Source organism: Scomber japonicus, chromosome 14, assembly GCF_027409825.1.
Source record: "Scomber japonicus isolate fScoJap1 chromosome 14, fScoJap1.pri, whole genome shotgun sequence".
Classification (NCBI taxonomy): domain Eukaryota; kingdom Metazoa; phylum Chordata; class Actinopteri; order Scombriformes; family Scombridae; genus Scomber; species Scomber japonicus.
This window is the reverse complement of record NC_070591.1, coordinates 16,752,518-16,766,766: the sequence shown is the minus strand read 5'-3', so window position 1 is coordinate 16,766,766 and position 14,249 is coordinate 16,752,518. Positions and strand designations below refer to the sequence as shown.

At 39.5% G+C, this 14,249-nt stretch overlaps 1 protein-coding gene across 1 annotated transcript in view; it reads right to left on the bottom strand.

The window, feature by feature from the left end:
- zcchc24 (zinc finger, CCHC domain containing 24) overlaps positions 1-11,100 on the bottom strand; it is a 34,629-nt gene extending 23,529 nt beyond the window's left edge. The window contains exons 1-2 of the mRNA XM_053333406.1: positions 10,627-11,100; positions 7,085-7,285 (exon numbers count right to left, since the gene is read on the bottom strand). Of these exons, the coding sequence (XP_053189381.1) occupies positions 7,085-7,285; positions 10,627-10,866 (441 nt within the window). The 5' untranslated portion in view covers positions 10,867-11,100. The remainder of the gene's footprint in view (positions 1-7,084; positions 7,286-10,626) is intronic.
- Positions 11,101-14,249: the final 3,149 nt, after the last annotated feature.

Genomic DNA, 14,249 nt, shown 5'->3' with positions numbered 1-14,249 from the left:
ACAGGAAGTGGTGTGATTGTTGTCTCAGCAAAAACTGAGAGGAAGAATGGGATTTCTGTACAGAACACAAACCAGCTGGCAGGAAACCACACTTTTATCATTCTTTTAACTTTGATTTCCTTTCAGGGGAAGTGCCCTCACTCCCCTTTTTGTTGGCTCGCTGTCTCTCTTGTGCCCTTCTCAGGCTTTCGAACTATACCCTCTCTGTGTCCGACACAGACAAATTCAATAGTGCTCAATGCCATGATGGTGAAACATCCGAACTGCCTGCTGAAGCAAATGACTGCAGTCATGTCGCAATTGGCCCCAGGGAGAGATCATGGGGGTAAAATGTGAAACATTCTCTCATGACAAATGCTGAAGTGTGACTGCAGTGTTGAAAGATTGTTTATCGACAGGGTTAACACACTGCAGGATGCATAAAGAAAGCAGGAATGAAACAAGGACTAGAAGACGGAAAACAGCTGGTGGAGGCAGAGTAAAATGTAAATACACGATTTCACTATAGATATCTTTCAGAGAAGACAGGAGAAGAAATAGAGATTAGAAAAGCTAAGGGACAGATGTAGGATCTATGTTCTTTCTCCTGCAAGGAACATTAGCCTCCAGGGGAAAGCTACAGAAATGTCTTCAGCGACATTAAGCCCAGATAATCTGTTGAACTATTGACTAATCATCACTGGACTGACTATCAAAGAGGGATAGAATGCTATTTTAAACGATTTATCATGTTTCTTACACAAAAGTTGACAAATGTTATGCCAGAGGCTTGAGGTGGAGCGGCTCTGTGTTGCACATAGGAATATTAAACTGAACTATTTGTGCTTGGAATAATAGAAAAATTTCATGGCCAGGAAATTTTAATTTTTACAAGATGCTACACTCTATGTTATGAATTCAACTCCCTGCATTTGACGGGGGAGAGGTGTTGGTTTAAATCTTATGAGCTGCTGGGAAAAATGAACTGGGTGAAATGGATATGTCAATTTTCCCCTCCTTTAACGACTACTGAATTACCCCCAAAGAAGATACTTCAACTGTTTCTGACTCAGTGCATTACCCTATAACCAACAGTGCAGCACTATAGGAGCACTCCACACCCCAGATGTAAATGTGACAGTCAAATATTCATTTATATGAATAAAAACTAACCCTAACCCTTTTATATTTTGTTCTATAGCCCCTAAAACCTCACTACGATACACACAATTATGTTAACAGTGATTTGTTAAAGAAAAGGAAGAGACCATGCAGATTGAAAAGCCATAAATCGGGTGTGCCCATACAGGACTAAAACACTTGTTTTCCAGCACTGAAGCATGAACACACACACACACGCACACACAGACACAAACACACACACTGTGATGATGTAACACTGGTAAATTAGAAACTTGCAATGTGTATTTGACACATTACCCCCAACCCTCCATTCTACCCCCACCAAGTAGTACAACAACACATTAAAAGAAAATGGTTGCACAATTATCCCAGTGTGACTGCCAACCTATTTGGAAAGGGATCACTACTCTGTCAAATGCAAACTCAGGAAGATTTAAAAACCAAATAAGTTTTGGTGAAACAACAATCACTGATGTTTGTTTATGGTAGACAAACTGGGCTGCATTGATGACATGTCATTAAATTTATCACCACGACCAAAGGAAAACCAAACATTTGGGCAAGTAACACATTACTCAAAGCGTGATTTCTCTCGGGTGTGAAGAGGCCCTCACTTCACAGCCTCAGGTCTCCATGTTGACACTGTTATGGGAGATTATGGTGACCATTTGTCACAAAGGACAGGCTGCTGCTGAAATTACCACCACTCGAGGTGTGAGGCCCATCACACTAATTGGCATATGGTCACAATCAGATACTTGCTAGACAAGGCCAAATCATAGGCTTGACTGATTGACAAGGGCAGAGATGAGAAGAAATGTCAGCATTTGCATGTGTTGAAATGAAACAGAAATTCAAGTTGTTTGCCCATTCATCCAACAGTGTGTAGTAACTTGATTGGTTCCTTATCAACATACCTTTCACCTTTAACAAGTGTTATCTCTTCATATTTCAACAGAAATAGCACAACAGAGATAACTGAAGGAGAATTCAAGAGGAAAAGTAAAGTTTGAAATTGATGCTATATATACACACATTCCACAGACACCACAACGATTTGAACAAGAGGCGCATTATCCTGGTGTGATAAAGAGTGCTCTGTATGTGGATCAATGTGCTTCATGTGTTTCTGATCAACACAGTCACTATGATGCTCTTAGCCCTGCTCTTCTTTTCTATTTGCCCTCTCTTATCTTTTGAACAGATGGATACATACATAACATTCCATGTTTGAGTGAAGCCGTCAGCTTAACGCATAATGAATCAAATTTGCAGACAAATCTCATCAGTGGCTTTTTACATTGGTCTTTATCCAAGCGCAGATGCAGCCGCCCAATATAAACATTTTTTCATTGCTAAAGTGTCACTTAAAACAATATTCTCTTATTCATTTTCTTGCCGAGAGATCAATACCTCTCTCATGACTGTTTTAAATGTAAGGCTAACGGCCAACAGTCGGTTAGCTTAGCTTGGCACAAAGACTGGAAACGGGGGGAGACAGCTAACCTGGCTATGTCTGAAGGTTAAAAAAAAGCATGACTACCAACATCTCCCAATAAAACCACAACCTGTCTTTTTTAAAATTTGCTTCTTTTATTTTTTACAGATTAAAAAAACAATAATGTAACCCGTTAATTAGCGCGCTTTAGAAATGATGCTTTAAAGGCCCTTAAAAACCTATTTTCTCAGTCTTCTTCCTACTGTGAACAATGGGGTCCAACATCAATACACAACAGGACAGATTTACTGTTTTTTTTCTCACTGATTTGGGTGAGAGTGGGTGGGATTATGTCACATATAACTCTTAGAGTCAAAATGTTATGACAGTTGTTAGTTAATGTTGCCTGGTCACTGTTAATTAAATCTAATAAATAAATTAAATCTAATAAAAAAACAAAACAAACCAAAACATACAGTCCTGATGATGCATTGGGCTCTGAATGTTAGTTTTTCCACACTATAACTCTTATTGTAGTACATTTAGTAATAAATATTTCATGGTACTGAGAAATACTTCAGGGGCATTAACAAAAATGGGACAAAGGCTGAAAGCAGTTGTAGTGATGAATATTATGTCATGTATTTGTGGCTTTCAAGCTTTGTGAAAAAAGAAAAGGTGCATTACCAGTTTCAACATATCTAAATATTTCTCAGAAAGAAAAAAAAAGATGCTCAGGAAGCTATAACTCTGAAAGACTGCACCAAGGGAATGCATTACAACCAAGAGTGGGACATGGTAACTCAGGAGTCCAGTGTAGCTTATAGACACACATAAAACACAGACCAGCACATGCAGCAACAGCAGCACCCACCCACGCATACCCACAGACCTGCATTCCAGCAAAGACATTTTCCATGAGTTAATCTTCCTACAGGGAGATATAGCAAGAATATGTCATTCAATGCATCATTTTGATCACTCAAATCAGAGGTGGGGCCAACTGTTGGAAGGATTAGTCCAACGAGCAGAACCAAATCATGAGCGCAAGTGGAAGACATCTTGGAAGGGAGCCAAAGCGTGGCAGTGAGGGGCATTCTGCTCATAACTGGGGGAGCGACCTCATTTTCCGAATAAAAGCCAGTTTACATAACACCTCTGTCCCCATGACAGGGAGCACTGGGCAGCTGCTGCCAGGCCTGTGGCTTTCACTCAACTACTAAGAGTTCCCTGAAAAATAATTCACTCAGCACAGCCATAAGCCTCCCCCACGACCATGAATGGTTCCAATATTAACATGTTATAACAAAAATAGGTCTTTTAATTGCCTAACTTCTCTCTGAACTAAGCAATGGAGGGTCAACTTTGGTAGAGTTAGGGTTGTTTTAAAGCATGACATACAATATTTTTCTCATAAAAATTGATTTAACATTGACAATATATAAATCCAAATGTATATTGTAAAATAAATTCATTCAGAGAACTGTAAATATAGAATTGACATATAAACCTTATCAAATACTTATTTCCAAGCCACATTTTGATGATGACAGCTTGGTACAAGGAAGTGGTGCATGATGGATGGAGGCTGTACAAGAACAGAAACAAGCAAAGCAGGTGGATAGTATATTTGCACATGTATCCAAACGATTAAGCAACTGTTATTCTTATGTTATTTCAATTTTGTTAGGTTTCCCTGCTGTCAGTGACCTAAATCTAAAAAAAAAACAAAATCACAAATATATAGTTCCTCTTTTGAAAAAAGTAAAAGTTTTACAAAGTAACAGCTAGGCACTGTAGATCTTAGCGAACCTTCCTCAAATAGGAGTAAATCATGCATTTGTTTTCAGTGATGGATTAAATCACATGTGTTGATAATGAGTATTTACAGCAGATGGGATGAGACAAATAACTAAATTAAAAACTGCAGTTCATCGAAAATAAATGAATATGTAAACCAGTGCAACGCTGTGGCTCATGTATGTGCTCTGATTGGACACTAGGGACGGTCTTTGGCACACTACATGCTACATGTTATCAGACTTTGGATACACGGCTAATACGTGTTAGTAGGATCAATTAAGTGTTAGTTATGGGATTTGATGGCAATCCCTTGTTATTTAAATTAAAATAAATGTAAAATTAAATAAATGTGATCTCAATACATTTCTTATTGAAGTTCCCCTTGTCTAAACTCTATGATAAACTTTTTAAAGCAGAACACCACAGTACAACATGTAGAGGTGAGGTAGAAGAGGAAGACTGTACATGTCATCAGTGTGGTTCTCCGTGCTGGAGCAGGATGACAAGCTGAGCAAAGCTCTGTGAAGCAGGAGCCTCTGTTTTCATTGGCAAAGCACCTCAGAACAGGACAAACTGTTAGTAGGGACATACACATCCTAAAAATGCATTCCAGTCCAGGCAGATACCAGCGTCTCCATGGGCACAAAACAGTGTAATATGATAGTGTGAGATAATAATAAAAAAATGTATGTTTGGAAAATGACATAAGTCTTGGGTAATAGCTAAGGTGAATACTGTTGCCATTATAAACTCATGTTTCTATTGCAAGATGTGTGACACATCTGCTACTTGGGTCTTCTGCTGGTTAAGTAAGGCTTAACTATCCTTGGCTAGGCATGCAATGACAGGTGACTGGGCAATAGTGTAAGTGATGTAGCACAAATGGAAGGTAAATTTACGGTGAAAAAGCCCAGGAGAGACCTAAATAACTGAGATGGTGATGAACTGTGTAGGTGTGGAGGCCGTTTGGAGACATTGCTGTATTTTTGAGTTACTGCTGGCAGTTTAACGAACAGCTGAAATATAAACCAGAAGACGGCTGAGTGTAATTTGGAGCTCCACCCTTGAATGCTTACATCTATAGCAAGACATAAAGGAGGATTTTAGTCTTATAGTTTTAAAATGGCACGCTGAAGATTATCATCAGCTTTTAAGGACATAGCATGTGGTTTTAAAAATATGGTTGGTAGGATATGTATTACTTAGTGTACACCTGCTCCAATGTTGAGTATAACAACATTGTTTGATTGATGCTCACTTCAACAACTTTAGGATTACTACAAAGAAAAACAAAGGCAAAAGTTACATGTTTCATGATATAGTACTGCCCAATAATCCCATTGGAGTTGTCAATAGATGATCTAATTCCCACACATTGGAGTTTGGCGCTGTCCAGGAGATATTTCATCTATACACAGGTCTTTTACAGACCTCATGAGACCAGTCATCATATGTCATAAAGTGAGTCTAAGCATTTTAATCTCACATCTGCTCCTCATTACCATTCCATGCAAAAGAAACTCTGGGTTGGAGTTAGGCTATTGCACCTCACCCAAGGAAAGGGAGAGAAGAAATAAGGGAGAGGCAAGAGAGTGAGACAGAGAAATTATGAGGCACCACGAGTCCAACAAAAAAACAAGTTTGTGTAAAAATTCCACAATTCCGAGGCAAGGTGCCATTGTGTCCCTCCTGTGAAATCAGATCACCTTCAGGCTACAGTCCCAGCCGTAGAGTTTTCCTTTACAAGGCGCCATGTAACACAACAATGACATATCCACCACACCAATTTTATAGTTCACTCCTTCCACAAGAACTCACTCATTTACATGCAGATGTACAGTGACAGTACACCTGCATTACTTGCTGCATCATGTCATATGAGGGCTTTCTTCTTATTATTAAGAGATTTCTGGCTAGACACACTTTCATGTAAATGAGCTTAGATCATTTCAAACCTAAAATTCTCCTGAATTTCTTCTGAAGATGTGTTTAGATTTCAGGAGATGACAACAGCTGGGGCCACATTAGTCACACATTAGCATGCACGTGACCTCCCTGCTAGACCTCAAGGTTGATTTGGTGCTGCACACTAAAACCTGCATCATAATAGATGGTATCAGAGGGAAGCCAGGAAAGCAGAATAATTCAACTCTGTGCATCAATTTAGTATATTTGGCTACATATAAAGAAACCAGGTTAAGCATAAAAGATAAATGTTAGAATATTTTTTCATGGCTGTCTGAATCTTGAAAATCCACAGCTAACATGACAAAACGATGCAAAGTTTTGACCTTTGACCTGGCCAAACAAGTTTATTTATCATGGTCATAATGGATGGTTTCTTGTAACATGTAGTTTAACGATATTGTAGTTAAGATGCACTCACGCACACATATACACACACACACTCACACACATGACTAGAGAAGACAGAGGCCAGCCTGTTTAACAAGTAGGTCAGACCAGAGCCAAAGAGAGAGAGAGAGAGAGAGAGAGAGAGAGAGAGAGAGAGAGAGAGAGAGAGAGAGAGAGAGAGAGAGGGGCAGAGAGAGAGAGGGATTGGCTGTGGCAAGCACAGTGCCATCATTGGCTAGTATTGAACTAAGTGAAAAAACACAGAAGTCTAAAATCACATCAATCATGAACATCAAGTTAATGCAATGCAAAACTTGTGTCGTATGAGGTTTCAACTATGTAATACTTGTGTATTACGTGTCTTACCTGAGGGCAGTCTTTGATGTAATGGCCCTTGTTGAAGCACAGGTGGCATAAGTAATTGGGTGGGGGTCTCTTGTTGGGCTTTCTTGGCTCTGAAGAAAGGGAAAGGTCTGAGAAATGGTCCGTCAGAGAGTTGAGTCCATCCACGATGTTGTTCAAGGAGCCATAGGGTGAGACATTCTTATACACGTTGTTGTTTAAGGCCTATAAAATAAGAATAATATCAAATGAGGTTAGATTATAAACTCTGATTCTTTAGTTTCTTTGTCTAAATATTTGAAGTATCATCTTCTGTACATACAACACTATAGGGCACCTTCACATTCACATGACATACAACTCCCACATCTCACTTGTTGACATACACGTGACAACAGTGCCACTTACAAGATAGCATCGCATAATATATAATCACATAATATTGCATTTCTGGTTTTGAGCTTTTGAGATGCTGCAATTAATCACCAATTTCCTTTTGAGTGCTCCCTGTCCTATTTTTTTGTTGCGCAAAAAAATGAAGAAAAAAACCCTTCAAGATCATTTCTCTCATTAAATTCAGAACATCTGGCGAGAGGCCCAGCTGTGCTCATGAGCTGGAAAAGTACTGAGCATGTCCGTAGAGAAAGACAGGACTTTACAGAGGATGACTCATTGTAAACAAGATGGGAGGCATGTTCCCTTGCCAGCCTGTGGAACATCAGCAATGTCACCATGCACTGTTGGCGGTAAACTAGCCGTGGTCAGTGTTTGCAGTCTGCTCGGAGCCACAGAACGCAGCAATGCATGCCTCTGGCCCAGTGAATTCACAGAAGATGCCCTCTGAATATTAATAACAGTGAAAGCATAGCCTGCAGTTCCTCATTTCCCTTCTCATTCATATCTTCCTCTGTTCAAATACAATCCAGCCACGACAGACAGGAATGGATCTCTGGGTTAAATTATTCCGGTTTTAGCATAGAAGCTTGTATTTCAGATGGTCAGGTAATTAACCCCTGTGGACAAGCTGCTACAAAAACAGTCAAACTGTTTACTTATCTGTCTTGACATTCAATAGTTTAGCAGCACTAATAACACATGCAGTATAGGCGCATGAGTCAGTGAGTGCTTAGGCATGATGAAATCCACAGATAAACTCATTCTCATCACTGAATGTCATGCCTCCTTTTGGTACACAATTTTGTGTCTGGGAAATGATCTTACTGTTGATGTTTAATGTTGCATAGCATGGAAACCTTGGATCTGGCAAACTGGCTGCTGCCAAAAGCCAAATTTGTATCTGCAGGCTGTGAGATTGTCTTGCTAACCAGGTCCAGCTTTAAGACTCATGTTCATTTATTACATGTAGTCATTGTAAATCAAGCATTACGGCCATGTAGTTTGTCAAGTTTTCCATCTGCCATCAGTTTTAGCTGAATATTACTGTGTTATGCATTACCACTTTTTGTGGAAATGTACATGTTTGCGTATTCGCTCCATTTGCTACACTTAAAGTCTTATTTTAACAAATATAAAACAAGAAACTTTGCTACATTTACGGTCCTCACATTTCTTCAATTTGGCCTCAGACCTCCTACTGTCAGCCCAAAGGAAACAGATTTCACACACATCTGCTAATGGTGGGGTGAGACAGTTTGTTTATTTTGTGTGTCTGTGTGCGAGTGAGCGAGTGAGTGAGCAAGTGAGCGAGTGAGTAAGTGAGGGAGTGACTCAGCTCAGAGGTTGTGTGCTCATATGTGTGGCAATGGATGTGTATGCATGTGATGACCAACACAGAACTGCTGTCCGTTGTATCAAAGTAAGGTGGACAACTGTAGCAGACCTGTGACTGTTTTCACAGATACAGGGCTGTGGTGTCACACCGCAGGGGGCAATGACACACTGCTGTGTTTACACCAGGGCTGCGGGGTCGGAAAACTAAGTGACTGATTTGAAGTAAAGGGGATGCAGAGGAAAACTGCTATAGGGTTTGATCAATGTAGAATAGATACAATGTACAACAACAATGTAATACAGAAAAATTACACATGCTGTTTCCCATCCTTAGCTGCAGTTATTGGTGGAAATATAAATGCTCAATGGACTTATAAAAGTATATGTCTTTTTAGCTGGAAACTAAGTTTCAAGGGGTGGCAAAGTATTTAAAATAAAACTGTCAACAATAACTGATGCATTAATTTGTCCCTATTTCACATTCAGTGTTGTGTGATCCTTTGCTGCAAAAACAACTACATTACTCATCTCATCATCAAATCTCTGCAGTGGTTTATTTTACTTGGCGTAGCCAGTAGAATAAGTTGCAAAATGCCCCCCACCCCTTAAACTGTTTCCAGACTGTATGTGTGTTCCCTCAGTCTGAAACACTTTATACTCATGCGGATTGAATTGCATTACACAATTGCGTGTAATGTATAATGTGCACACCCTATTTTCAGAGGACTGTTCCATGTTAAATGACTTCAAAAGCCTCTAAGGTTACCATAATAATGGACACTGGCTCTAAATGGTGAATACACCATCTACAGCTAGTGTTTTCAATGCATAGAAACATAGATCTAAAAAAACTCAACTGCAGTGTAATCACTGCACAGGGAAGTTTACTGTACATTCTTTACGCAACCATTTCCCCATAATAAGTAATTATATGTCAGAGGGGTGCAGTGGTGGGGGTTTTTTCACAGTATGGTCTGCAGTATCAGGTTTGCACCCCTGCATACATTATCAGCATGTTTGTCCCTAAAATTACACGGAGCTACAAAAATAGACAATATGTAAACAAGGATTGGTTTTGTTTGCACAACCTGGTCTATTTGAAGAAGTTAGAGACAGCAGACCTCAGCAAAAGGCTGCAGTGGCCTGCTCTCTCCAGACAGAGGCGTGCAGGGGAATCTATTTCCATCTCTGTCCCTCATTACCTCTCACTTTGATCAGAGGCATGTCTGATTAACAGTTTCATCTTTAATTTGATCCATGACTAATAGTATGCTGAAAAGAGACTTCTTCATCCCAAATAATTATTTAATTGTATCATAAGGAAATAGAATGAAATTGCCCACATCCTCCATACAGTGAAAACTATATATTATATAGACAGAGTTTAGCTTCTGTAATAAAGTTTTAATAAGATTCCCAAATTAAATTTCTCAATTTCCCAAACAATCTTATAATACACTTTTGACTTCCAGTGTAATCAATATGATACTGCAATAATATTTCTTTGGGCTTACAATTATAGCGATATATTTATATCCTACTTGTTTTCTGTAAAGTGTGATAATATCAGGCCAATTAAAAACTAATTGTTGTGATATGTTGCTGTTTTTTCATCAACGTCCTAAACTAGTCCAAGACCACTTCAAGTTACTGTCCATACAAGAAATATCATGGCGGTTGGTTTTGTGTATGCTGTACATACTGAAGAACATTTGCGGCACAGTCAACACATAAACCAGCTCACTTTCTAACAATAGTACAAGTGACACTAATACTCCAATATAATCTCACAATGTGAAACCCGTCAGATCATTAAGCGGCATGCCATCTTTCACCTCATTGCGCTGCAGCTGAAAGAAGTTGTTGAGATAGTTGGAGTTCAGGGAAGAGCTCAAGTCCGCCGCTGCGGGAGTCTTGCTGAAACTGAGATCCGGGTGGGAAGAGTTGGGTTCGGGTCTAAACGCGTCAAAAGCGCTGGTCTGGTGGGGGTCTTGTAAGGAAAGATAGACCCAGTTGAGAAGTTGCGCTGGCTGGTACACGGAGGCACTCGTGTCTATGGCAGACAACAAGCTCATCTTTCAATTCAAATGGCTAAACTGGATTTTCCACCGCTGATTCTTGGACTGCTCTCAACTCTTTTTTGCCGTTCTGCTTTTCGTTCCCCGGCAGATGTCAAGTGCTCCTTTTTCTTCCCGCAAAGGACCCTGTCCTCCTCACACCGGGAGCCTCGTCCCAGTTAGATGTTTCTCAAAAAGTCATTGCGCTGACATGTCAGTATAAAAAGTTTTCCCCCAGCTCCCCATGGTCCGCTATCTGCCTTTATTGCAGCGGGGCAGAGAAAGACTTTTTGAATATTTAATGAGCACGGCTGTGCGTCACCGAGGACGCAAGCCAATCCGCGTCTGGTTTGTATGAATATTAATTCACAGCCTATTGAGACAAATGGTTCATCTTCCTATTCTAACTTCTCAAACTAACAGCTCAGCTCCCACCACATCACTTACTAAAATAAACCTCTTTAACAGGCTCTCACATCTCTGACCCTTATGAGATGGATTATATTATAACATATAAGTGCTGAAAAGTGGTGCATTTAACTGTGTTAGTAAAAAGCTTATCTGATCATGAAGTCAGCAGCCTTTCAGACAGGATTATATGTTTTCAAAAACTGTTAATGCTTATTCAAACATCTGAAAAATATCCATTAATGTGAAATATAAGAAAAAAGCTGGATCACTGATGAAAAAACACTATGAGAAAGGACAATTTAATCAACCAATCAGTTAATCAATTAATTACATCAGCACCTTAACATAGGCACCTCTCAAAGGCAGTCTATGGGCATGTCCTGGCCTCCTGTAGCCAACCTGCAGGTGGCAGGCAGGCAGGCAGGCAGGCAGGCCATAGAGCTATGAGGAAAGCTTAAAAAATGTCTCCATCTTGTGGCGCATGTCCTTCACACACATACAGCACAGACAACAGAATGACAGCTGTATGTATGTTTAACTTTCTTTCTGTGGAGGTGTGGTGTGTAGGTAAAAATAAACTTCCCTGTTAGTCATCCCTACAAACAATGACTAATCACATAGTACTTTGAGTGACGCACACAGCTTTATTCTAGTGTACAAACAAGAAACAAACATTTGTTTAATTTACATAACCCTTTGAACATATATGTGCATTTCACTGATTGTTAAGCTACCAGTAGATGTATACAGTAAGCTTATTATAGACTAAATAGGCTATATTGTACTGTAATAGTATAGAATTAACATATTTTCTTTACTTATAACTACAGTTATTGAATGTGTGTCAGTGCCAGGGTCATTATAGTTTTTTTAAAAATTCGTTTTATATAGTTTTTGAGTTTGTTTGTTTATTTCAGTTTAGTTTTAGTTTGTTTAACAAGTGATTAAATAGTTTTTATTTTTTTATTTTGAGGAGCTGACTAGTTTTACTTTAGTTTTAGTTTTTCAGGTATTGGGAGGGAAGCACTGATTTGTAGAAGCTGAAAAGGATGAAATAATGCATGACACCACATTTACATAGTTAATAGGTATTGGGTCCTATTGTTTGTCCTGACAATGCTGTTGGATAGAAGAAGTGTTTAGAGGTCGGGTCATCTGCATGAACTCACTCTACCTGTAAACTTCCTGTTGAGCTCATTTCCTTGTTTTGCACAACTGGATTTGTCAATATTCAAGTACGTAAAATTCCTTAAATATTTTTTTGTGTGTGTTTATTACAATGTCTAGAACATGCACATATTATAGTGCCATATTATGCACATAGAAATACAGGCTCTGAATGTTGTGGATTTTTTGGGGGGGATGCCTGTTGCATTGTTCAGGGACAAGTGCGAATGGTCTTGAATGTGAACCTGTACGTACTCTGGGGGGATGCATGTCTTCCTTTTAGTATAAGTAGAGAGCATAATACTATCACTGTAAGTCAACATAGACTGGGACTGAGAAAACCTTCATTCAAACCACATGGAAAGTGAACATGGCCAAGAAGTGGCAAAAATATTTTTTTCCCAGTATTTTTATTAATAACTGCTTATTCATAAAACTATGATTGTTGTGTGATTATTACTCAGGATATACTGTTATGGGGCTAAGTAAGCAATCAACCCTGCAAATGAATGCTTAAATGTTCTGTATATCTGTTCAGAAAAAGTGAGTACAAATACAGAAATTCTGCTCCCAACTAGGTCCATTGTTGCAATATTACATTTCCCTAAAAACTTACTAAAATGTAAAACATTTGAAAACTCTTTCATTTCTACATCAGAGGCCTCCTAAAACAGTATCTGAGAGGTCAAAAAATGTTTTGCTCATTTTTTTCGTTAACTGGTGTATCGGTTAGCATTGCACTTATGTGTTTTTTCACAGGCAGAGTTGACGTCCATACACTGACTTATCAAGAGGCTGGAGGTAATGCAAGCCACAACCACACCATTTTCTTTGGCATACGTCGTCAAGGCCATCCACACAGAGATGTGACATATGATTTTCCAAAAGCCGCAGGGTGGGCTTCTCCTTTGAACATGTTGTGTATGTGACAAAGTGCTTCAGGAAGTCCACAGGATGTTCCTCCTTCATCCAGCCAGATATGTTGGCTCCCTCTACTTCCAACAGGCCCATTTCAGAGGAAGTAGTCTCCGTAATTCACCCCGGGGAAAACAAAATATGGGGGGATGGTGTTTCCAGTTGCAGAAACAACACAGGCGATGATCACAAGAGTTCCCCTTTCGGCTGAGGTGAGGCTGCCCACCTGTTTGAAGCCCTTCCAAGCCACAACTTGGTTTATGTATGGTGGTTATACCGGTCTCATCCATATTATATATGTCATAAGGCCCACATTGTTTCAACATGGTTGTTGAAGAGCATGCCAACATTCACCCTGTTGAAGCTTGTAGCACGTGCCAAGCTTGTGCAGTCTGGTGATCGGATGGAGAGAGAAGGGTGGCTTTTGAGGAAGTGTAGTAAATATCAGAGGCCTTTGTGATGGAGTTCTCCAGCTGCTTTTCTTGGTCAGTACTGAAAATCTGACGGTTTTTGATATAGCCAACTGGCATTGATGGAGTGGTAGACCTGTATGTCGTCAATGGGCATTTTTTGGCAGTAACGGGCCAATGTTCTGTAGTTAACATCGAAATCTCGAGCTGTGCTACGTATGCTCTATTTTCACCTGCCTCACAGCCAAGAACATGATATCTAGTCACATGTGTGACAACGAACCCCCAGAGAAATGAGGCAACCATCCCCAATTGACTTCTTGACAAACATTTTAAGCTAGCTACCACATGTCTTTAGCTTTCTAGCTAAAAATGCTAAAGCTATTACCTTTGGCTTTTTAATAAATGTTTGATTTTGAAATGACTAATAATCTATTTTTTATACAAAAACAACAGTAATATAAAACACAGACAGGGTCCCTAAAACATTTTTACCAA